The sequence below is a fragment of the Sapajus apella genome, unplaced genomic scaffold (assembly GCF_009761245.1).
Source record: "Sapajus apella isolate SASKATOON/1434 unplaced genomic scaffold, GSC_monkey_1.0 scaffold7, whole genome shotgun sequence".
NCBI classification, from domain to species: domain Eukaryota; kingdom Metazoa; phylum Chordata; class Mammalia; order Primates; family Cebidae; genus Sapajus; species Sapajus apella.
In genome coordinates this window covers 32,920,526-32,945,216 of record NW_022436947.1, presented here as the reverse complement: position 1 = coordinate 32,945,216, position 24,691 = coordinate 32,920,526, and the positions used below count along the sequence as shown (strand labels likewise).

The window sequence follows — 24,691 nt, the reverse complement described above, 5'->3', positions numbered from 1 at the left end:
GAGAGAGAGAGAGAGAGAGAGAGAGAGAGAGAGAGAGAGAGAGAGAGTGTGTGTGTGTGTGTGTGTGTGTGTGTGTGTGTGTGTGTGTGTGTGGTGGGTAGCCTGTAATCACAGCACTTTGGGAGGCTGATGTGGGAGGACTGCTGGAGACCAGGAGTTTAAGACTAGCCTAAGCAATGTGATGAGACCCTGTCCCTACTTAGGAAAAAAAATATTCAACGTCCACAGTGTAAAAAGGATCAAGTTTCAGTGAGATGTCACTGAATAGATAAAACAGTATGGCACACAGTCATGATTCATTCTTTAGTTGAGGACCACAGAGAAACAGAAGAGGGGAAGGCTGGAAACCGATACTATGCTGTTTTTAATCTGGCTTGGTTACAGATACCCCCTTCCCTGGTCCAGAGACCTCAGCCTAGAAGTTTCACTCCTGCTGATTCATTTGCAAACTATAACAAAGAGAAAGCTTGTTGTTTTTTTTCCTCAGCGCCAGAGTAGTAAGGACAAACCCCCAGACCTTACCATTTCGGCAGCAGCTGAAAGGTCTAGGCTTTGCAGCTTGCCTGCCAGTTCATCAAGGAGGCGAGCCTGCTCCTCTTGTTTTTCCTTGAACTGGGACTCTCTCTCCATCATCACGTCTTCTACTCTGTCTCTCATGAGGGCTGACTGCTCCACAGTGCTGTTGGGTTCTATGGTGGAGGCATTCACCCTCTCCTCCGCCTCAAGAGACATCTGGAAATACTTGGTAATGCTATCCAAGGCACCTAGGGTAGGAAAAGAAATTGCCCACAGTTAACCTCATTGTACGAGGCTTTGTCCCCAAGCAGCGTCTATATTTGATGCCTTCAGGTCCTAAATTTACTATAAAATTCAAGAAAAAATGTGAATTACAGTTTTCTTTTCATGAGCACTGAATATGTTTTGTCCCATTAGCACCTACTCCAGGCTCTGGAGTATGCAAACATCTGGGTGAAAAGTGAAAAATTAAGAAAATCATGCAATCTTGTTTCTATACACAAGCAAACATCCAGTTCTTTATAAATAGTTGGTGTCAGGCAGCCTGAAGATTGACCAGATGACTTTTCTCAATCTTTTATTCAGGTCCACTCAAATGACTAATATAGTAGCTCTCCATATTTGTAGATTCCACATATATGTATTCAACCAACTGTGAATGGAAAGCATTTGGAAGACTGATGGTTGTGTCTGTATTGAATGTGTACAGACTTTTTTTTTGGTCATTTCCTAAACAAAGTATAACAACTATTTGCATAGCATTTACATCATATTAGATATTTTAAGTAATCTAGAGATTTTAAAGTATACTGGAGGAATAGCAAAGCTGGGTGTGATGGTTCAGCTCTATAATCTCAGCTGTTCAGGAGGCTGAGACAGGAGGATCACTTGAGACCAAAAGTTCAAGACTAGCCTGAGCAATGTAGCAAGAGCCCGTCTCTTTAAAAAACAAAGAAAAGCATACAGGAGCATGTGCATAGTTTATGTGCAAATACTATGCCATTGTATATAACAGACTTGAGCATCTGTGGATTTTGGTTTCTGCAGTGGGTCCACCCCATGGATACCAAGGGATGACTGTATTATTTATAACAGCATGACATGTTTTAGCTTTAGGAATCTAGTCCAAAAGCAGTCATGCATGAAACAGCATGGATAGTAGGACAGAATGATGTAACATATTTCCACATTCACTTTTTGCTGAGGATCCTATAAGGTATGTATGATATCAATAGTGATTTGCAAAAATGTTTTTTCTGACTAAGCAGCATTCTTGAATGTGAAAGCATTTGCAGAAGTATTAATGCCTTAACTATCCCAAAGAATTCGCTGCCAAGAAGAGGCCAGGATTAAACTACCAACTGGAGAAAAAAACCAGGAAGTGGATACCATTTGAATACAACTATTGCCACTCACTCTGTGGGACCTTTGCTATGTCTTTTAGGTTCTCTGTGCCCAAGTCCCACTCTGGAAAATGGGGACTTTGATCCAGAAACTGGATGAGCAAAAGTTTTAAAATTTATTAGAAAATTTTTGCAAAAGTGTTACATTAAAAGGTTAGACAGAATGTTAAATCCATTGTCTGGGACTGAGTATTTGCACCAAAAAATGCTCACCCCGAATATCTGAGTTTTTGATAAATTCCAGTTGTTCAGCAAGTTCTTTCACAGTGTTTTCTAGGCTTTCAGCTTCTGTCTGTAGAGAATCCAGTTCTTTGGTTGTGCTGTTGCTCTGGGAGGTTGTGTCAGACAATTTCACTTCTACTTGAGCCATCATTTCTGTAACATCTTTGGTCAGTTTCCTGTAAAGAGAAAGTTAAGCTTACCTACATAAAATAAAACCAAGGGAGAACTCTTACATTTCATATTTTCTACTAGTACTGTATCCATTACAAATTTCAAACCAATTCAGTAATTTGTAACATTTCATCTCTAAGTGCTGGTTTTATTTTCCTTATCATAACAGATTGCACTAAATCTAACAATTTTTCTTTGTTCAGAGACTTTTAAGAGAAACACAGAAGTACCACTCAGCTGAGTTGCAGCAGACAAACCATTTGAGGAATTCCAAATTTCTGCTGTAACATGAGCACAGGTCAGTGTGTGGAGGTCCAGCTCCATTCACAAGCAGCTTTGAGCGCTTACAATTGTGAAAACTCAAGACATAAATGACTCCAGTGTACAATTAGGCCTCCCAGCCACCAACCCAAAACATTCTTCCCTAAGCCTCGGGGATCTCCTTCAAGATGGAACATGCAGAGAGGAAGCCCTACAGCCTGCCACAAAGACAACAGCCACAAATATCAGCTTTCATACACCTCTCTTCCATCAGAGAAGCCTCCTTCATCTGTTACCAGCCTTTTTATTTTTTATAAGGAAGTAGCATCTACCGAGAATGAAAAAATACATTCAGTTTTCACAGTATTTCATTTGGAATCTAAACTGCATTTTGTTTTGTATCTTCAAATCTACCAAGCTGTACTTTCAACATCTATTTGTATATTATTGTGTACACTCTGTGTCTGTGTGTGCACTTGCGTGTGCTCTAGGTGGCTGTAGTTGGGGTTGTATGTGTATCATAAAGTAGTATTTCAGCAGACTTTACCTCTGGGTATTATTGGTTCACCTAATTGAATATAATTGTCTTCTCAGGGATACATTAGTATAAAAAATCAGAAAAATGTAAAGATGCTGAAAGGTTGGGAGCCATTAGAAAAGTGCTGTGTAAGGCTGAGAAAAAACCGTAGCCCAATTCAAACAAAAAGTACTTAAAGGGATTGTTTAAAATAGTAGATTAAGTTATATTTCAGTGCCTTTTTTCCTGAGGATAATATACATAGTTTCTTTTTTCAGTGCTTTGCTTTTATTAATCAGTTGACTCATAGAAGGTTTTAATTTCTTCTCAGGCCTCATAAAATGTTACATTTTTTTTTTAAACAAGCAAATCTAACATCATATTTTAAAATAGGGCCACTCTGGTTCCTACAACATGTATCCTTGGATAGCATGTTGAGAAAAGGAGTAATGGAACTAGTTTTCCTGTGATTATTATAATCTGTCTAGTTAAATGAATAGTGAGGGCAGAAACAGAGCTGTTTTGGGAATGTAATCTCTCTCCTGGCAGGCTCTCAAGGACACAGATTGTTTTTTTTTTTTTTCTCCCAGAGGTGAGTAAGACCCAGGCCAAGAATCATTTCCTAAATGGGCTTGCATTTGGACCATGGCCTGCCAAAACTGTGATTTCTGCACATTAGGAGGCTTAGTCTTTTCAGTGAGGTAAAATGCCTCATTAAATGCATTGTCACCCTACAGCAGACATTTCCTAACACTCTGGCCAGCTACATGGTCTTGAGCCTAAAACCTGAGGCTTGATATCAAGAGCCAGTTACTTTAAATCTAGGTCTAGGAAGGACCTCCTTCAAGTCACTTGAGCTAATGTCTGCTGTTCTCTGCTACTCATGCATGGTATGAGATGAAAAGTCCCTCTGGCTTCTTAGAGATGCTGATTAAAGTCTCATTGAGTAAGGTGTTCTCTTTCTGAGTCCACAAGGGGGCATAGCTTTAAGGGCAAGAACTTCCTAGCACCATGCCCCACTCCCATCTTTCTCCATCTGAGAGGCTTAATGCTTTATGTTTAAATTTCGTGGGCGCATGAAGAAACTAAGAGTCAGTCACTCCAGCAGAAGTTCTAAGGAACTCCTTTCATTGGCCTGGGGTCTTGGACAAGGTGGGGGTTCCTCCCAGGTTAAAAGTCCCCTTCTTCCACACCCCTTCACACTCCATGTTTAGATCCCCTTCCACGAACACTCTTGTGGAAGCTGTTTTTCTCTTTCCTGGATTTCCCCTCTGGAGTTCCCTTCCACACTCTCTCGTGGAAGCCTGTCTTCCCTCCTAAACTCCATCTCTCTCCCTATTCCCTTCCACTCAGTGTGGAAGCTGCTTTCCTCTCCAGGATTCCATCTTTCTGGATTCTCTCACTCAGTGTGAGAGCTGTTTCTCTCTCTAAATAAATCACTTTCTACAAACACTTTAGAGTCTGGCACTTACTGCGCCCTGCGCCCTGCGCCATGGTCTCCTCTCTCATTCTTAAGAGGGCTAGAACCTGAAGAAACGTCCTCTCAGGGAAGCTAAGGGCACCCTGAACCCCTAAACCCCAATATTACATCATCACACACACAAAAATGTTACTGTCATTTTGTAATATAAACACCTCAATGTAAGGATTTAACTGTGAAGCGGTCCCCTCAGGCCTAGTTGTGAGACTGAATGAAAAAACCATAGCATCTAGGGAAGCACAGATGCTTCACAGCCTTTCCTTTTTCTGTCCTTTACCACTTAGGTCTTATTGTGCTGTTTTTGGGGGTCCTTTTTGGCTAAAGGAGTTTAGGGGCAAGAGAGGGGAGGCTAGGAGAAAGGGTAGAAAAATGATCCTTGCAAGTTCAGTGTCACTCGGCTCCATTCTCTAGGCTTCCTCTAACAAAATAAACACTGTCCAATCAGAAGGATGATTACCCAGAGTAGGTGGGATGAGGACTTTTAGCGTGGAGGCATTGTTGTAACTAGATAAATGAAGCACTGGTCTGGTGGACCAATGGTGGAGAAGCAGAAAAAACTTGAAGTAAGGAGTCTTACTTGAGGTCATGGAATTTCCCCCATAGTAGCAATACTTAACAATTTATATTTTTTTTGCAATCCTGTTGTCATTTTATATATCAATCCTTTCATTTCTCCGTAAGGTAATGACATATATTATCCTACCCCTTCTCCACAGGACAGAAAATACAGGCTCAGTTATTGAGTCACACACGTTCACAAGCCTGGCATCAGAGCCAACACTCAGTTATGGATCTCTGTCTTCTAAATCCAGCATTCCTTCCATTTTACTGACTTAGAACATGATTTGCAAGGAGGAGCACTGAATATAATGCTTGCATGTTCTGCACTGCAGCCTCCAGAAGGCTGGTCCCCACGGATGTGCCAGCATTCACTGACCCAAATGACCAGTCAAGACTGCTGGAAAATAAATGACCCAGAATCTGTTTTCACCCACAGGACTAACCAAACCTTCTGATGGAAGCACCATGCCAGGAAATCTTTGCTGTTTATTCAAAAAGCTGGAAAATACTGTGAGTTGTTACTCCGGCTCATTAGCTACTTACTCTGCTTCCTCAAAGAGATTCCCAATGTTTTTCAGCGGCTCTGCTGCCGGGCTCTGCGCCAGGATGTCTTTTATCTCACCGACTTTCTTCTCCACCAAGTCCACAGTCTCCCGGTATGGCCCGATCACACCACTGATCTTCAAGGCCTTGGCTTTCTCCAGGAATCTGTGTGTCCTGTTGGTCAGCTCGGCAATGATCACATCCCAGAGAGCAAAGCACTGGTGGCAGGGTGTGCAGTCAGGGAAGACCCCTGAGTACCCTCGCGTGCACTTGTCACAGCGTGGACCCTCGACACCCTCCACGCAGACACACTGGCCAGTGGACTGGTCACACTGTGGCGTCTCAATGCCTCTGGGGTCACAGTCACAGGCTAGAAGGGAAGGAGCAATGCTAGCTGATCTACTTGATCATGAACCTCAGTGACAAGATGTGGCATTCAGAATCCTCATTTTGCTGTGAAAATGGGAAGGTGTCAACCATCAATTTACCACCGGCTCAGGTAGAGACTGTAGCAGCTTCCTCTAGCACAGGCGTGATTTCAGTGGTTGCTAACCCCTTCTTAGCAGTAATAATCTTTAAAAAATTAACAGCTAACAGAAATATTTTACATGAATGACTCCATTTAAGTCTCACAACAGCCCTATGGGATAGGTGTTATAATAATCACTTTCACAGATGTGGGAACTGAGAGATGAGAGAGATTACATAACATGCCCAAAGTCTCACTGCAAGGAAAAGGCCCCGCCAGGATTAGGATTCAGCTCTTCGCAACTCCGGAGTCTATACTCTTCACCTCCATCCTACCTGTGCCTCCGTCTTATTAGGATTTCCCCACAGACCATGTCTGTACAGACAATCCAGGTTATATCCTGGTAACGTGCCATCTGGCATCGGATACATCACAAATGAGCAGCTGCTAACGTACCTGACTGTATCTTGCCACAAAATAATTGCAATAAACATCATCGAAACAAAACTCAGCTGGGCGTGTGGCTCACGCCTGTAATCCCGGCACTTTGGGAGGTGGATTACTAGGTCAGGAGATCGAGACCATCCTGGCTAACACAGTGAAACCCCGTCTCTACTAAAAATACGAAAAAAAAAAAATTAGCTGGGCATGCCTGTAGTCCCAGCTACTCGGGAGGCTGAGGCAGGAGAATCGCTTGAACCTAGAAGGTGGAAGTTGCAGTGAGCTGAAATCATGTCAGTGCACTCAGCGTGGGCGACAGAGCGAAACTCTGTCTCAAAAAACAAACAAACAAAAAAACCCCAAAGCGTTTTTAAAAATACTTAGTTTAAGGCCAGGCGCGGTGGCTCACGCCTGTAATTCCAGCACTTTGGGAGGCCGAGGCGGGTGGATCACAAGGTCAAGAGATCGAGACCAGCCTGGTCAACACGGTGAAACTCCGTCTCTACTAAGAATACAAAAAATTAGCTGGGCATGGTGGCGCGTGCCTGTAATCCCAGCTACTCAGGAGGCTGGGGCAGGAGAATTGCCTGAACCCAGGAGGCGGAGGTTGCGGTGAGCTGAGATTGCGCCATTGCACTCCAGCCTGGGTAACATGAGTGAAACTCCGTCTCAAAAAAAATAAATAAAATAAAAAAAATAAAAATAAAAATACTTAGTTTAAAGGCCTTCAACTAAGTATAATCTAAGTATAACGGGTGTCTGCTATTGTGATGAAGACTGCAAGTCCTACAACCCAGGATCTTAGGAGCCATCCATTCAGTCTCAGTCTCTCACAGGCCCAACAGGGCTGGTACCTTATGCAAAGCCAAGTGGCACAGGGTAAAATCACACGCGGTACAGGACAAAATCTGTTCTTGGCCAGTAGCTGTGGCTGACATTACTTAGCACAATGGCTGTGCCCTCGAACCCTGGCTTAGATTTCCAAGTTTCAGGAGACCAAAACATTTTTATATCAACACCTGACATTTAAAAGTATTTATATAGGGTCTGAATAACAAAAGGACTTATGATAACATCTTATCGCTGGGCTTCTACCCACTCTGGGGAAAGGTAGGAATAAATAAAGTAACATACCATCTTATTTCCCTAGCTGCACTGTGGGCTCCAAGGGCAGAGGCACACCTTAAACCATTTTTTCTTCTTCAGCGTCGGGCACAGTGTTCACTTGCAATCAGAATCCAAACGTCTTTGCCAAATGAAGCTCCAACCTCATTTTAGTCTAGGCATGCAAGGGACACTTACATCCCTTTATAAAAGACAATAATGCTCCTGAAGCTCAGTGTCAACTGTGGCAAAGCACAACAGATTCGTGCTTTCTCAAATCTCTTTATAAAATCGAGTCAGTAGCTGCGATTTGCCTCCGAAAAACATCCTGATGGAACATGTCCCAGAACCACTTATACCGAGGGCCCCGAGAGCTGCTACAGCTCCACTATCCTTTCTGCCCACATGTGTCTGCGGCCCATTCGTTTGGCCCTCCCCACGTCCTGTCTTGCATTGCTAGTTTATCTTTTGATTGCCTTTGTTCTCCCGCTACCTTCCAAGCTGTCCAGTGGCAGGTTTGAGGAGCACAGCATTGTGGTTAAGAGCATGAGCTGTGGACTGAGGTTGTAAGTCCTGCCTTCCCCACACTTGTGATGTGACCCTGGATAATTAGGAAACGGAGTCATGTCTTCCATATCTGTAAGAAGAGGTAATAACTACAGGATTGCTCTCAAGATAAAATTATTACACAGTGCTTAGAAGAGCATCTGTTCTGTAGCAAGCATTCAATAAATAGTTTTTATTATCACTTCTTGTGTCCCTACAAGTGCCTGGTAGTCTTCTGCTAAGAGTGATGCTTGATTGTATTTCCATTGGATAAAGGGGAATAACAGTGGTCCTGGTCATATGTTTATTTTTATGTATTTGCCAATAACGTGATTGTTCAAAAATTTGAAGTTTAGAATATTAATTCTTTAACCTTTAGGATTTTAAAACATATCATTTCCTTAGTGCCTGGGGTTTTCAAAACCAAACCTTAGGATTTCAAAAGTAAAACTTGGGTGTGTATGTGTGTTTTTTTTTTTTCTTTTCTTTTTTTGAGATGGAGTCTTGCTCCGTCGCCCAGGCTGGACTGCAATGGCATGATTGATCTCGGCTCACTGCAACCTCCGCCTCCCGGGTTCAAGCAATTCTCCTGCCTCAGCCTCCTGAGTAGCTAGAATTACAGGCATGTGCCACCATGCCTGGCTAATTTTTTATATTTTTGGTAGAGATGGGGTTTCACCATGCTGGTCACGCTGGTTTCAAACTCCTGACGTGATCCACCCTCCTCAGCCTCCCAAAGTGTTGGGATTACAGGCATGAGCCACCATGCCCGGCCTGGGTGTGTATTTTTCAAAAGACAGATTCTTTCTTTCCAGGCACTTAAGGTATGTTTCATTTTTCTCTTTAGGGGAACATTCTTATAATGAATCAGGAAGCTGCTCAGGAAAATCATGGACAACTTTAATGGTGATCTGTAGAACATCAGTTCTGTGATGTGTTCCTTGAAAAAAGTCTCCCATGATGAAAAATTCTATATCCTTTCTTGAAGATTAAAAACAAGTGTCAGCATAATATAGACTCAGAAGAGTTCTGCAGGAAAACTTTGTTTGTTTTACATTGTTTTTATCCACTTGTAACCAAAGTCATTTGACATGAGATCTTTTCTTAGTGGAAGTCAATGCCAGTGACACCCCAGAGAAATAATGAGAAAGCCTTGGGAAAACCACTACAATAATCGATTTCTGAGATTAGGAAGAATTTAGATAATTTACGAATAACTTAAAGAGCTTAGTACCTTAAAAGTTTATGTTGTTTAGATTTTAGAAATAGATTTTCATTATCATTTGGTAAAATTTAGTCATCTTCCAGAAAGTTAGAAGTTACCCGAGTCACCTGGGTCCTCACCTCTTAAACTTGGGTAGGGATCAGAATCACCTGAAAAGTTCATAAAAAAACAGATCGCTTTTCCACTCTCCTCCCATTCCCAGATTCTGATTCAGTAGGTCTAGGTGGGGCTCAGAATTATTTTTATTTATAACAAGTTCCCAGGAGATACTGATGTTCAGAGTTACGAGACCCCATCTTGTGGAGCACTGACTGTTACTTTCCCAGTTGTTTCTGCCCACCTTCTGTATGTTAGAGAAAAAGAGAGAGGGGAGCACGTGCGTGCATGTGTATGTATGTGTGTCTGTCTCTGACCCTTCAAAGGGTGGAGCTGGAGCAGAACCATGACTTTGGAAGTTCACCACTGTACGCTGATGCACAAATCTCAGGACTTATGTAACAGAGGAAGAGTGACACCATTTGTAACAAGACTACCTTACATGCCCCTACCCCGCGGGGCCCAGCCACTGGTCAGGGTGGGGCAGTCTCTGGGGCCTACTCACCCCTGTGTCCCTCAGGCTTGACACAACTGAGGCAGGGCTGCATATGCTTGTAGTTTGCTTAGACAATTACTCCTTTCCCATAGATGATGCAAAGGTACACCTTTGTTCAGTTCTAAATATTAGGTTTTTGCTGCATCCATGCTTGGGGCAAGGAATGCATGCATATGTTGATTTAATTTCCCTGATCATTTTTCATTTATTTCATTGCTAAAGGCATGTCTTGCTCCCATTCTGTCACAGGCAACTTTAAGGGGAAAACAGCCCAACACTGAAAGACTTAAAAGGCAAATAAGGCTTCCCTCTATCTGGCCAAGGGAAATGAACCTGCGCAAGAGTTCCAAAGAGTCAGCAGAGCTCCGGCTCTCTCCAGAAGGCACAACCAGTTCAGGCAAACTGACTAACATTCCTTTCCCCAACTGAAAAGTAAACCATCAAATCTCACAGATGACTGGATTACAGTCTCATTATTGAAAAGTTGGGCCTGGCTCTCCGGAAGGGCGCCAAATAACTAGTCCCAAATGCACCAGGGTTTGATTTCAAGCTGAAGTCCCTGGTCATGTGCTTCCTTCCCTGGCTATTGAATTTCCAGAATTGCTTCTCTTGGGGTCACCTGAGAGGCAGGCACCAGAAGGCTCACATTTTACAACCTTGTAAAAAGACACCTCCACTCCAAGAATATTTTCAGTAAAACTCCCATCATGTGGCTGAAGCAGAAAGGTCAGTTTACCTGACAATTTAGTAAAACTTCATGGACACTAAAGTACGAAGGAGATTCCCTCAACATCTCACACACCCACCTGGATCTGAAAAACTATGAACTGACTATGCAGGCTGTAGCTGACGAGGTCCAGCTGGGTTTCTTTCTTACCAGAAAGGAATCAGAATCCAAATGACCTACATAAAGCAGTTTTGCTTTAAGAAATGGGATTGTGAACCCAAGAGGCAGAGGTTACAGAGTGCTGAGATTGTGCCGCTGCACTCCAGCCCAGGTGAGAGAGAGACCCTGTCTAAAAAAAAAAAGAAAGAAAAGAAAAAGATACTGGATATTTGGGGCCTGGCGCGGTGGCTCACACCTGTAATCCCAGCACTTTGGGAGGCCCAGGCAGGCAGATCACCTGAGGTCGGGAGTTCAAGACCAGTCTGACAGACATGGTGAAACCCCCTCTCTACTAAAAATACAAAAATTATCAGCGTGTGGTGGCACATGCCTATAATCCCAGCTACTTGGGAGGCTGAGGCAGGAGAATTGCTTGAACCCAGGAGGTGGAGGTTGCAGTGAGCTGAGACTGCACTATTGGGCAATAAGAGCAAAACTCTGTCTAAAAAAAAAAAAAAAAAAAAAAAAGCAAATGGGGATTACATGCAGAGAAACAGAAACTTTCTCTTGGAAAGGAGAGCATATATAGCAAAAGTTGTTGCCTAATTTTTAAGATGAACAAATCATGAAGATGAATAACAGTATTTTTTAAATGAGATGGTCATTTTACAAGCCATAATTCTACTTTCACCAGTAAGTACATTCTCTGTTCTGTGGCCAGTAGGTTTCCTCTATTTTTACTAAGTTTTCTTATTTAAAACATAATTTTCACAAGGTAGGTAAATGAAAGCTATTCTACCGATTTTAAAGATACGAAGGTCCAGAGGAAAACACTGGCAAGTCAACGCCAGAATGGGAAATGTACCCACTTATCACATAGACCTAACCTGCCTGCTTCTGTTACATCCTTCCCTTTCCTCCTCTAGACTTCCTGTGCCCACTGAACAAAGTGTACCCTCAATGGCCTGGCACTGAAGGCTTTTCACAATCTGGTAAAACCAGATCTCTCCATGACTCTCCAGCTAAGACTGTTTCCAAGGGCAGCTTCATGTTATCTTTATTATCCTTTAGCTAGGATGATAATTTCCTCTCTAAATACCACCTGTCAACAAGGACCCCCAGGCCTGTGAAAAGAGCAGGGCCACACAAGCCTGGCTTCAGATCCCAGTTCTTTCCTCGCTCGAGGTATGCCTTTGGGCAAGTCACTTAACCTCTCTGAGTCTGAGGTTCGTCAACTGTGAAATGGAGACGATACTTACCCCCATAGGTTTTTTTTGCAAGGATAAAATTAAGAATATTTACATAATGTGCCTACAAGTGCTCAGCACTCAGCACATGGCCACTAGAGCTAATCGTTTCTGCAAACCCTTCCCTAATGAGTCCAGCTCCTACGGATCTTGCCGTCTTCTGACCATGGAAAAGGTTGTACCACAGCTGTCTGCTATTCCGTTACTTCACTCTATGTACCACATGTCCCCAAACAGCCTGCAAGTGGCAGACAGTATTAGCTCTTCCGTGTCCACTCCCCACTCTGCACCACTGATCACTCAGTGTTTGGCTGATTATCCTCCTTTCTGTTGAAAACTTAAATTTGCCTTGGAACAGAGAAAGTGCTACACCCTAAGATTCAGGTAATGGGGTTCTCTTCTGCCATGGACCTTGTCTCAAAGCTACATGGGACTCCAGGATCTGCTGCAATGCCAAGAAGTTTACTGACACTTTACCTAGGCATTGCTATTTACTAAAAGCAAGGGCAATTTAAATAATTTATATCTCTTACATGGGATTTTCTTTTTTTCTGACATTCTCTTCTATCCTTTCCCTTTTTTTGGCCTCAGTAATATAACTTCAGTTTTAGAATGCAAGTTGGAGGATGAATATAATTTCACCTGCAGAAATGAGCTGCCCGTCTAGCACAGGGATCATAAAGTTTTAATGTAAACATTGAAATAGTAAATCTTTCCAGCTTTCAGGCCATTGTGTCTCTGTCATGATGACTTGACTCTGGCATTGCTGCCCAAAAACAGCCATGGAAAATACATAAACAAGTGGGTGGGAAAACTTCATTTCCCACTATGGGCAGGGGGTGGGATGTGGACATTTGCTGCGGTCTGCTCAGCTCTGGTCTAGCCTACCACTTCTGAGAACACAATCTGTAATTAGAATTATGTAAGACAAGACTTCGCTATACTGACAACAGTATTTATAGTTCTCTAAGGAATCAAATGAAGTCTGATTTTCTGAGTCACAATGGAAATATTAAGGTAGGTGGTTGTGAAAAAAAAATCCCAACATAAGAAAATACAGGCATTCTAAAGATTAATGTCTGCGCAAAAGAACCCACTGTGTTTTTCTACTCAAGAAACATGAAATGAGAACAGCAGCATGATGGGGAAGTGGCCGCTACCCGGGTCCTCTTGCCTATGCGCCACATTTCCAGTTCGTCTGGGTTTACAGACACTGCCCTTTTCCAAGAGCCAGTGGCCCCACATGGAAACCTCACCCTCCCTTTTTGCTGTCTATGAATCAACAGAAAGATTCCTCCTGTGACCCTCTGACTCCCGAGGAGGACAATGCAGCGCTCCAGGCTGTTTTCTCCAGCACGTTCATGGTGGGTGGATGAGATTCCCTCTCCATCCCGGCACACTGGTGGGCTTGTTCAGGCTTGGCACCATCGGCCCACAGCCCCAACCCGTCTGGACAATAGGAACATTCAACAATCTGTAAGTTGGAGCCTCAACTCATTTGTCTTTTACATAACTTCCTTCTTTTTTTTCCATAAGGAGAGTACTTAGCTATGACTTAAATCTTTCTATAAGCATATTGTTAGCTAATTGGCACCAGAAAGTCTAAATTTCTGCCCTTGAACAAACCAATTCAACTGAAAACATATTTGTCAAGTAATTACATAATTGGAGAAAAGGGTCGATGTTCTTTTCACATAGCTCCATCTAATTCTGGATGACACCTCTTCTTGTCCCTGCTGATCTCTGGGCCCATCCCTTCAGAAAGCCCCTGTCTTCCTGTTTCCATTCGTGAATGCGTTCTAGCACAAACAGAACCCTGAGCCTTGTCTGCCTCTGCATCTTGGCTCCTGCCTTCACAGGCCACACTGGTCCTGCTCCTGCTGCCACCCTGTATATACCAAGCCCCCTAGCTGGCCATCAATCAATCCCCCATTGTCCACTCAAATCAATTCTCACTCTCTCGGGTGCTTTGTAGGTTAGGAGCTTTTTCCAAAGAGTGTCAAAAGCAATGAGGATCCAACACATTCGCTGTTTGAGAGACTGCCTTAAGCACTGTGGGACATTTATTATCCTTGGCTCCTGCATACCAAGTAGCTATAGCAAAGGCCCTATCATGGTGATGACCCAAAATACCCCCCTGCCCCCAGATTTCCGAATGTCTCCACCCCAGCTCAGCCACTGTGGGCACAAAGGAGAGATAATGTCTACCCTAATACCCCAAAGAAAGACACCCCAACATTTTATAACTTTTTGTTTTTTGAGACAGAGTCTTGCTCTGTCACCCAGACTGGAGTGTAGTGGTGTGATCTCAGCTCACCGCAACTTCCACCTCCCGGATTCAAGCAATTCTCATGACTCAGCCTCCCAAGTAGCTGGGATTAGAGGTGTGCGCCACCTCATTTGATTAATTTTTGTATTTTTTATTAGAGACGGGGTTTCACGATTTTGGCCAGACTGGTCTCGAACTCCTGACCTCAAGTGATCCACCTACCTTGGCGTCCCGAAGTGCTGGGATGACAGGCGTGAGCCACTATGCCCAGCCAACATTTTATAACTTTAAATTGCCAAAGTTTGCAACGAGGCCAGCTGCCTTCACCCCAGATTTTAACACTTTGGGGAAAGGGGCTTTCTGGTCTTCCATGAAAAAAAACCAAAAACTCTAAAGATAAGGCTGGCAAGATGACAATCTAGAGTGAAAACAAGGGGAAAATGGAACACCTAGATCTACAACCTGAAAATATCTCTTAGGGTATTTTCACTTGTGCTCACATCCTTCGAGAAGCTTCTGTAATACCTCCAGAGGGCTTGAAACTAACTTTTTCTTGCTGGTGTGAGCTGACTGGTTATCAATGGGTATTAATATTAGGGTCATGAATATGGATGATGTATACATATAAATGCAGAGAGGATTGGAAAGATTCCTATCAAGCTGAGTAAAGAGAGAAGTATGCTGGGTGGGGGAGATGGGTAGGGACTTTGTTTTCTTCTAATACAGAAGTACCAATTGCTTTAAGTGAATGCGGGTAGCCTGGCTCCAGGACCTATGCCCTTTGCTATGGGATCTCGTCATCTGTCTGCGTCCCTGTTGCCCTTACGCCACTGAGGTCAGCCAGCACAATGGGCAAGCCATAAAGTCAGGTGATCTTTGTAGTTCCGCCATTAACTAAATTTCTATGATTGTCTTAAAGAAAAAAAGGAAATGCCAAGGGGAGGAGCAAAAAGGAACAGACATATCCAGTTTCAATACATTCTCCTTATACAAATGAGGTTTCTTTGCAGAACACTTAGTTTCTGCTTTTTATCGCTTGTTTGCTTTTCCTGATGAAAAGTTTCTTACGTAATGAGCTGACCTTTCTTCTGGATCAAATGAACAAAGACGTTGGCGAACAATGATGCCATGAATCTCACTCTTTACAAAGTTTCTAAAACAGGATCTAACTTTTGACCCAAACAAGTTGACAAAGTTCCTATAAGCCACAATTTCTCTGGCAGATTTAGAGGCGAAAGTTTAAAGAAAAGATAAAAGGGTAAGGAGTCAAGTTCTAAGGACCACATGAACAATTCTCTGATTGAGCCTGGGTCTTTCCTGCTAACACAGCTAAGATGGAGCCAAAGGTCAGAAAGCTTTGGCAGAGAAAGCTATTTTGCCAATGACACATGCTGACAGAATTAGGGTACGAGCCATGATAGAGCCTTTATCTGGAATAAATCAGGCCTTGGGGCATTCCAAGTTTGAGGAATTTAACAGAATAGTGATTAGAGCCCTGGAAAAACCAGATTTTAAGCAGAGCTTTACTTTCAAGAGACATCTTGGAACAACTGGTCCACTGGATTTCAATACCTTATAATGGAAGTGGGGATGTCAGATCTCATTAAGAACCAACATTCAGAGAATGAAGAATGAAAGTATCTGTTTATTGACAGCAAACCTCATGCCCTCGGTGAAACAAACCCTAATCTAATGTCAGAGGTCCATACACATCCTGCTGGCTAAACCTCAACTTAAACAAATCATATCTAATTTGTTCTGATCTTGCCTACTGAGCTTTTTCTGCTGTTAAGGAGCAGATGGGTTTACACTCTGAAGGAACACAGTTTCTAGGTTCCTGACCTTCTATAGGAGATACTGAATGAGTTGCTAACTTAAAGATCTGTATTATTTCTTGCTATAGTTGTATCCAAAAAAAAAGAAAAAGGTCCCTTTAAAATGCAAGACTCCAACACAACCTATAATTTCAGATGTGCAACAAATATACCAAAGAACACATAGGAAACTATAGAAATATGTATCCATAATGATAAATTAAAAACAGAGAATCAAGTGGGAAACAAAGAATATAAATTCAATCTTTTCTATAAATACTTGGACTTTAAGATCTGAAAAATAATTTGCCAGGTGAAGAAAAATTGCAATAGCATAAAAATTAAGGAATCCTTATGAGTCACATAATTTTAACTAGTTTTTGTTCATCAATGTCATTTCCCTGCGTCTTTTTTAAAATCATAAGCCTACATGAAAATCTGGGTTTTGTTCACATTTAACTGACTAGGAGCCCCTACTACACATACCTTTTGTTGTGCACGAAGGCTCTGACGTTGCCCTCCAGTTTTCACAGGTGGGGATGTTATCTTACGCACAGATGCCAAGAGCTTAAACTGCCAGCGAGTCTACTTGACCCGCTGAATCCAGTGATCTTACTAGGATAACCATTTACCACTGCTTGTGCCATTAAGGAAGCTGGCTACAAAATACTGTTCAGAGGGGGTAAAAAGTCACTTTGCCAAACATATGGTTCATATGGTCCCACTTTGGTTAGAAGTATTTTTAAAAGCACCTCTGTGTGTGTGTGTGTGTGCGCGCGCACGTGCGCACCTACGAACATACAGAAACAAACATCACCCCAGGGTGTGGGGCTGGGAGAGTATGCACATCCACTCTTGACTACCTATACTTATGGGCAGGGCTAGATTTGTTAGATTGTTTTTTTTAAACAATCAGTGTTAATTTCTTTTGCAATGAAATACAGGTTTTTATAGACACATTAATGTGTACTGTGTGTTATAATTTACAGAAGGCTCCTGCAGAAGAACCCCCGTTCCCTCCACTCCAATCAAGTCAACACGAGAATGCCCGCACCTCACCTCGGCACTCCACGTCGGGGTCTCCCCAGAAGAGCTCCTGGCACTCGCTGCAGGTGCGGCCTCCAAACCCAGGCATGCAGTGGCACTGCCCCGTGAACTGCGGCCAGAACACAGACCTTGGTCAAGCGGGCTTCAGGCCAGAAGCCAGTTGTCATCTTTTTTTTCTAGTTGCCAGTTAGATGTGGGGATGAACTGTTTACCTGAGAAAGTCTCCACTCACTAGGAAAAGGGCCTCCCACTTTGATTGTAGGTGTCAGGAGCCCCATGCCAGCATCTAACTGCTCTTTTGCAACAGGGCTTGGAAAGCTCTGCAGTATGTTGTGATTTATTTACATATTTCTTCACTTTTTTCCTCACAGATCAGCCACAATCCTGGGCTACCTCTGACTCGCCACACTTAGGGAGTATGTCCTCCTTAGCATGTGTCCGGAAACAACAACACTTTTTACAATGCTGGGTATGGCTAACGGGTTTTTTCAAGCTGAGAAGCTAAGGAAAAAGTCTGCTTCAGCGGCCAGGTACTGACGAGAAATAGCACACCCTTGTCCATTCCTATGTGAGTCTGTGTCTGCAGCTGGGGCCCTCTATTGAAATGCTGTGGATGTGTATGATGGGGACTCTGTGCACGGTTATGTAGACCCAGCCAAGGGGTACCAATGGGGGCTGAGATCCAGGTCACGCTGTGTTTGCCAAGCTGTGTGACCTGGTACCTTGCTCTAATTGGGCCAAAGCCACCATAGGCTGACACCTGGGCTCGTAAAGGCATCATCCCGAGCAGCAGCCCTCACCTCATTGCAGGATGGCCCAAAGGAATGGGCAGCGTTGCAGTTGCATGGGCCACACCCAGTGCCGCTGGCCAGCTGCCAGGTATTCGGCGCACAGCGGTCACAGTTCTGCCCCATCACATTAGGAAGACATAAGCACTGACCAGTGGCTTTGTCACACTGGCAGTCAGAGCCATTACAGTGCTCTTGCACAGTGCCCAGGTAATTACAGACACACTCTGAAAAAGAACATCGCATTTACTTATTGTCACACTCCCAAATACACAGGCACGCAGACGTTAGCCACATCTAAATGCTAAGTAAGATATTCACTTCAGATCTTACCTTAAAATCCAAAGAAGGAAAGAAATGGAGCTGATTCAAAAAGAAAGCTAAAATTATTGTTGTTTAGAAGTTCTTATGATGTCTTACACAGTTCTGACATTTCCCAGATATACACAATGACACATTTCACCTAAAAGTATGCTCAAAAGACACAGATTTGACAAGATGCTGGTGAGTCATTTTAAAATTTAAGATTTAACTGGAAATAATAATGAAAATATGCCCATGGGAATTGAGATATCTCATAATTTCAAACTCTCGGCAGGGAACAGTGGTAATCAACGTGTTGGACACAGCAGGTAAAAGCCCTTCAAGCTACTAAGGCTTTTAAGGAATCCAGTGCTGCTGGTCCCCAGCATTCCACACATTTGCATAAACAAAGACAGAAGCCTGGGGCTGTGCAGCTGAAGCAGGAGGAAATGCTAGCTGATCTCTTGATGAGAGAGAAATAAAGAGGTCCAAGAGAGATGTTAGAGATGCTACTTCTTTCTCTTCCTTAAGCTGAAACCTATATTCCATCAGTCCCACTAGAAAAGGTGTGGACCAGAGTGGGCATTTAGGACTTCGAACTCCGTCCAGCCAGCAAGTTCATGGGAAGAACATACTATCAATACACTCACTGGATGCCATTTATCATGGGGACAGCTACGTGGTTTTTCTTTCCTGTCATCTCTCCCAGGCACTGAGTCACATCTTGAGACCTTAGTCCTGCCAGAAAATGTGGATGTAAAGAAAAAAAAATGGCCCAGCACAATGGCTCATGCCTGTAATCCCAGCACTTTGGGAGGCCAAGGTGGGTGGATCACCTGAGGTCAGAAGTTTGAGACCAGCCTGACCAACATGGTAAAACCCCGTCTCTACTAAAATACAAAAATTAGCTGGGCATGGTGGCAGGTGCCTATAATCCCAGCTACCCGGGAGGCTGAGGCAGGAGAATCGCGTGAACCCAGGAGTCGGAGGTTGCAGTGAGCTAAGATCATGCCACTGTGCTCCAGCATGGACGACAGAGTCAGACTCTGTCTCAAAAAAGAAAAAGAAAAAAAAATCATCTTTCTTTAGTTGAAAGTGAAATTTTACCTCTCTGAACAAATGTTTTCCAAGTGAAATAAATACAAGAACAACAAAATCTGGTGATAATGGAAAAAAAACCAACATGGAAGTCATTCTAAGGAGCGGGAGAATAAATGTGCATCTTACTTCGACAGTCCTGCCGGAGGGCATCACCATAGTATCCAAACCTGCAGAACTGACAGTGTTCCCCTTCCGTGTGGTACAGGCACTTGAGGCACCTCCCCGTCTCCTTGTCACAGGCTTCTGGGTCTGTCGTGTCAATGTTGTTGTGACACTGGCAAGGCTGACACGACCCCCCTACTTCCAATGGATTGCCAAAGAATCCTGAGGCACAGCCGTCACATCTGGAACCTGTCACCCGATAAAACAAAGCACAAGATGTTTAGCTTATTAACTAAGCACTCACCAGTGCACCGACACTGATGCCTAAAGAGAGCTGATCACGGCAGTGCTTCATCATCTCTGCGTATTTACAGAGCCCGGGTCGATTGCATCTGAAGGGGAAAGAATAGGCTTTGAGTTGTGAAGGGAAGGAAGTATGACTTTCCGTGGCAAAAACGGCACTAACTTTTGCACCAGCTGAATATTTTGTAGTCTCTCACAGTGCTGCAGCTGCTTCGGAGGCCACAGCAGGCATGGACAGTAAGGAGAAGGGTCCTACCACGTGAGACTTTAGCTTCGGAGCACACAGGAGTGCGGATTGGGAGCAAAACAATGTGAAACGTAGCTTCATGTTAAAATCCTAATCCAAGGATTACATTTTTTTTTTAAAGAGATGGGGCCTTGCTTTATCACCCAGGTTGGAATGCAGTGGCATGATAACAGCTCACTGCAGCCTCCAATTCCCGGGCTCAAGGAATTCTCCCACATCAGCTTTCCCAGCAGCTACAGGTTTGCACCACTGCATTTGGCTAATTTTGTAAATTTTTTTTTTTTTTTTTTGTAGAGATGATGTCTCGCCATCTTGCCCAGGCTGGTCTCAGACTCTTGGGCTCAAGCAATCCTCTCGCCTCAGCCTCCCAAAATGCTGGGACTACAGGCATGAGCCACCGCACCAGGCCTAATTCAAGAATTAAATAAACTGAAAAGTAACCACTCTTCTGTGAGCAACCTGAAAAATGGGTTAATGATGACCAATTTCCCCAAGAAATCCTGAAATTATATGCCAAAAATATTTACTGAGCTATGTATAAGCATAGTTAGTATTTGTAACAGTGGCTTCAAGGATGAAGGGGGAGTTTTTACAACCCAGCTAGATTAATTGAATCTTGACAGATAGTAGGAGTATTATCACAGTGACAAATGTATTCAGCCATCTGGTGAGTCCCTGGATGATATTCTTTTCTTTCTTCTGCTCACCATTTGGTCACCTCACAGCTTTGAGATACTTTTGCTGGAGTTGGATAAAGAAAGGGAGAAGTAAAATGTAAGTTCATCTTTCTCATGTTTAATAACAGAAGAATGTTCCACGGCGTTTTGTTTGTAGATTTCCATGAGCTTGCTCTCCTGCTTTGTGTTATGACATTCTTATCAGAGTCTCATGAATTGACTCTACACCATGTGCCAAATAGGAAAAGGGCATCTTTTCTAATTTTGATTTTTAATTGAAGATTGTAAAAATGGACTTAATTGGTTCACTCTGCATCTTTTTTCATTAACAATGAACTCATAAAGACATCTTTTCCTCCCTCTTTGCCTCCCAAAGTCTGCACACAACTTACCAATGTATCCAGGATTACAAACACAGGCAAGCTGTAAAGTAACAGGATCTTGGTAGCAGCTCCTGGCAAACTGGCGTCCACTGTCGGGACCATCTGGGCAAGGGCAAGGGCGGCAGTGATCTCCTGACCCAATGATGGGGTCGCCATAGTAACCAGCCAAGCACCTGCGCCAGTCACAGAAGAGAACAGGCCATGACCACACAACTCTAAGAAACCTATTCCAAGGGAAGTCTTGAACATTGTTGTCTTTGGGCACATTCTTCCCACTCCTCATGTTTGCTTTTTCTTTTCTTTTTCTTTTTGAGACAGAGTCTCGCTCTGTCACCCAAGCTGCAGTACAGTGGCACGATCTCAGTTCACTGCAGCCTTTATGTTCTGGGTTCAAGTGATTCTCCTGCCTTAGCCTCCCAGGTAGCTGGGACTATAGGGATGCACCATCACACCTGGCTAATTTTTTTTTTTAATGAGTCTCGCTGTGTTGCCCAGACTGGAATGCAGTGGCATGACCTTGGCTCACTGAAACCTCTGCCTCCCAGATTCAAGCAATTCTCCTGCCTCAGCCTCCCCAGTAGCTGGGATTGCAGACATGTGCCACCATGCCTGGCTAAACTTTGTATTTTTAGTCGAGTTGGGGTTTCACCATGTTGGCCAGGCTGATCTTGAACTCCTGACCTCAGGTGATCCACCCACCTTGGCCTCCCAAAGTGCTGGGATTACAGGCATGAGCCACCAAGCCTGGCCTAATTTTTGTATTTTTAGTAGAGACAGGGTTTCATCATGTTGGTTAAGCTGGTCTCAAACTCCTGACCTCTGGTGATCTACCCGCCTCTCTTCATGTTTTCATGTGGAAGATGTACTATGGTAGCAGTGATTCTCAAACTTTAGCTTCAGTCAGAATCACCTGGAGGGCCTGTGAACACAGATGGCTGGGCTTCTCCCACCGAGTTTCTGATTCAGTAGGTCCCTGGTGATACTGATGCTCCTGATCTGGGGATCCTATTTGCAGGACTACTGCATTAGAGTGACACCCACGGCCTCAACTGGCCCCTCACTCATTGCTCCCCAGAGGAGGGCCATTTCTCCCCATGTGTATCTGACAGTTCTATCAGCTGCCTGCCTATCCTGAGCACTTGGTTCTGCCCCCTCCTTGTGTTACGGGGGTCTGTCCTCCTGGGGGTGGCTTATACCTGCTCGCCTCTGCCCATGCCTAGGACAGATGATGTGCTGCCAAGCCCACGGTGGCCACAGGTCTAAAGCCACGTCCTACAACCCAGCTTTCCCCAGTACTGGAGCTAAGGGGGTGACAGGGGTGTTCTCCAGCTGTGTAGCCCCTGTGTTTGCCTCTCAGGTGGCTCCAAACTCAGGCAGGGATGAAGCATGTTACTTACTAATTCACACATCCAACATGTCAATCCCACCCTTTAAAGACAACACACACATGGAGGTCAAAGGGTCTGCAAAGTTTATACAATTAGTTAAATAATGAGCCAGAGTTTGAACTCAGTGTCCTTTTAGCAATGCATTCTTTTACTATTTTAGCCTCCTTATCAAGGTGAATGGTAGTTAGGTTACTTTTTAATTTCCTACAACATAACATTTTGAAGGAACTTTGGAGACAATCTAATCCAACCTAGTTATTCGACTTATGAAAAGCTGGATATTCTGGCCAGCTGTGGGGGCTCACGCCTGTAATCCCAGCACTTTGGGAGGCTGAGGTGGGTGGATCACCAGAGGTCAGGAGTTTGAGACCAGCTTGGCCAACATGGTGAAACCCCATCTCTATTAAAAACACAAAAAATTAGCCAGGCATGGTAGTGTTTGCCTGTAATCCCAGCTACTCGGGAGATTGAGGCAGGAGAATCACTTGAACCTGTGAGGTAGAGGTCGTAGTGAGCCGAGATCATACCATTGCATTCCAGCCTAAGCGACAGAATGAGGTTCCATCTCAAAAAAAAAACCAAAACAGAACAAAAACAAAAACAAAAAAACCATGTAATCCCAGCTACTCAGGAGGTAGAGGCAGGAGAATCACCTGAACCCACGAGGCAGAGAGCTGCAGTGAGCTGAGATTGTGCCATTGCACTCCAGGCTGGGCAACAAGAGGCAAACTCCGTCTCAAAAAAAGAAAAAAGAGCTGGATATTCTAACTCACCCAAGGTTAGAAAGCAAATTAGAGGCAGAATTGGGTCAGGAACTGAGGTCCAAGGATTTCCAACTCAATTTGTTTTTCAAGTCTTTTGGAGGCAATCCAAACACTTTATGATAGAAATTGAGTATTCATTTCTTGCCTCCCCTTGGGGACAATGTAAGTGTAGAGTTTCTTTCTAAATTCATAAGATTGAAACTCTGGTTATCTTGGAATGAGAAAAAAGAATGATGAGAAACTGGCTCAAAGTAGGTAGCAGAATTCCAAATACTTAAGTATGTTTGCCACCCGAACCTAGAGTTAAAAATCCTTCCTTCTCCCAACCTTCCTTTCTCCTTCTCAAAACGCTTTACAAATTTCATCCAAAGCTGGTCCCAGATATCAACCATGCCATTCAGACACGACGTTCGTTCACATGCATTCCACGGCGTGAATGCCGATTCAGAATCAGCACAGTGGCAGCCCCCTTTGCTGTTTACCTCTGGTCCCTCTGCCCTCTCTGCTCCCGGTTAATCTTGTTTTCTCATGTCTTTCTCTTGCACTTAGTCTCCATCTCTTTTTGAAAAAACAATAACGGAAAACAGGGCAGAAAAGAAAAAGATAACCCCAATATATTAATTTCCTCCTTGTGTAACTGTGTCCTTGTTATCTTTTTACAACACAATTTTGAGGTTGGAAGGGATAGTTTTTACTGAAAGGGGTACTCTCTAGGACCTCCAAATTCTTGAATACTGTTCTAGCATGGAGCTGAGAGCCACATATTTGCCTCCATAAATATCTTCATGCCAAAAGTTAATCACATATTCAGTTTTTCACTAAGAGTTTCTCTTTTGCCTGATGAGTCACTTTGTCACTGACTGAAGCACTTGCTGCAATGCTTTATAAGTGACAAAACAAGTATCTTCTATAGGGTGAATGGATGTTGGAAGACAGAAAATTTATCACAGTGAAAACGTGGAGACTATTATCCTCCCAAAAGCCAATTTTAACAGTATGGTCTGCATTTCTTCCTTAGTAATGAACAGTGTAAGTCGGCAGGCACTGTTTTCATATGGACCATTTTTTATCTATTGAGCTATCCTATTAATGTTATGGAGGCACATTCTATCTCCTCTTCTTACTATGTATGGAGCACATCCATAATGATTATTCAGCTGACACTTGCTGACTGGAGAGCAGATCTACTTAGGCATATTTTATAGAGTCTCCCAGAAACTGTAGTTGCATAAAATGTTCTTAAAAACAAAGCTATTAAAAATGACTAATCCCATTTGAATTAGTTTCTCCTTAGGCCTAAATTAGGCAGGAGCATTTCACAACTCCTCTCTTCGGCCAGAATCTGCTGAGACAGACAGAATTTCTTTTTTTTTTTTTTTTT

At 43.4% G+C, this 24,691-nt stretch overlaps 1 protein-coding gene and 1 long non-coding RNA gene across 3 annotated transcripts in view; one reads left to right on the top strand and one right to left on the bottom strand.

Annotated features, from left to right (window-relative positions):
• Nucleotides 1–24,691, bottom strand: part of LAMB1 (laminin subunit beta 1) — a 94,935-nt gene that overhangs the window by 18,382 nt on the left and 51,862 nt on the right. For both annotated transcript variants that reach the window (XM_032276303.1, XM_032276302.1), the window contains 7 exons: nucleotides 21,168–21,331; nucleotides 19,573–19,797; nucleotides 18,055–18,269; nucleotides 17,267–17,363; nucleotides 5,675–6,044; nucleotides 2,133–2,317; nucleotides 523–764 (listed from right to left, as the gene is read on the bottom strand). In XM_032276303.1, the coding sequence (XP_032132194.1) occupies nucleotides 523–764; nucleotides 2,133–2,317; nucleotides 5,675–6,044; nucleotides 17,267–17,363; nucleotides 18,055–18,269; nucleotides 19,573–19,797; nucleotides 21,168–21,331 (1,498 nt within the window). The remainder of the gene's footprint in view (nucleotides 1–522; nucleotides 765–2,132; nucleotides 2,318–5,674; nucleotides 6,045–17,266; nucleotides 17,364–18,054; nucleotides 18,270–19,572; nucleotides 19,798–21,167; nucleotides 21,332–24,691) is intronic.
• On the top strand, nucleotides 2,317–5,632 carry LOC116550324. The gene is made up of 2 exons (XR_004268337.1): nucleotides 2,317–2,610; nucleotides 5,568–5,632. It is a non-coding gene; the product is annotated as an uncharacterized LOC116550324 (long non-coding RNA).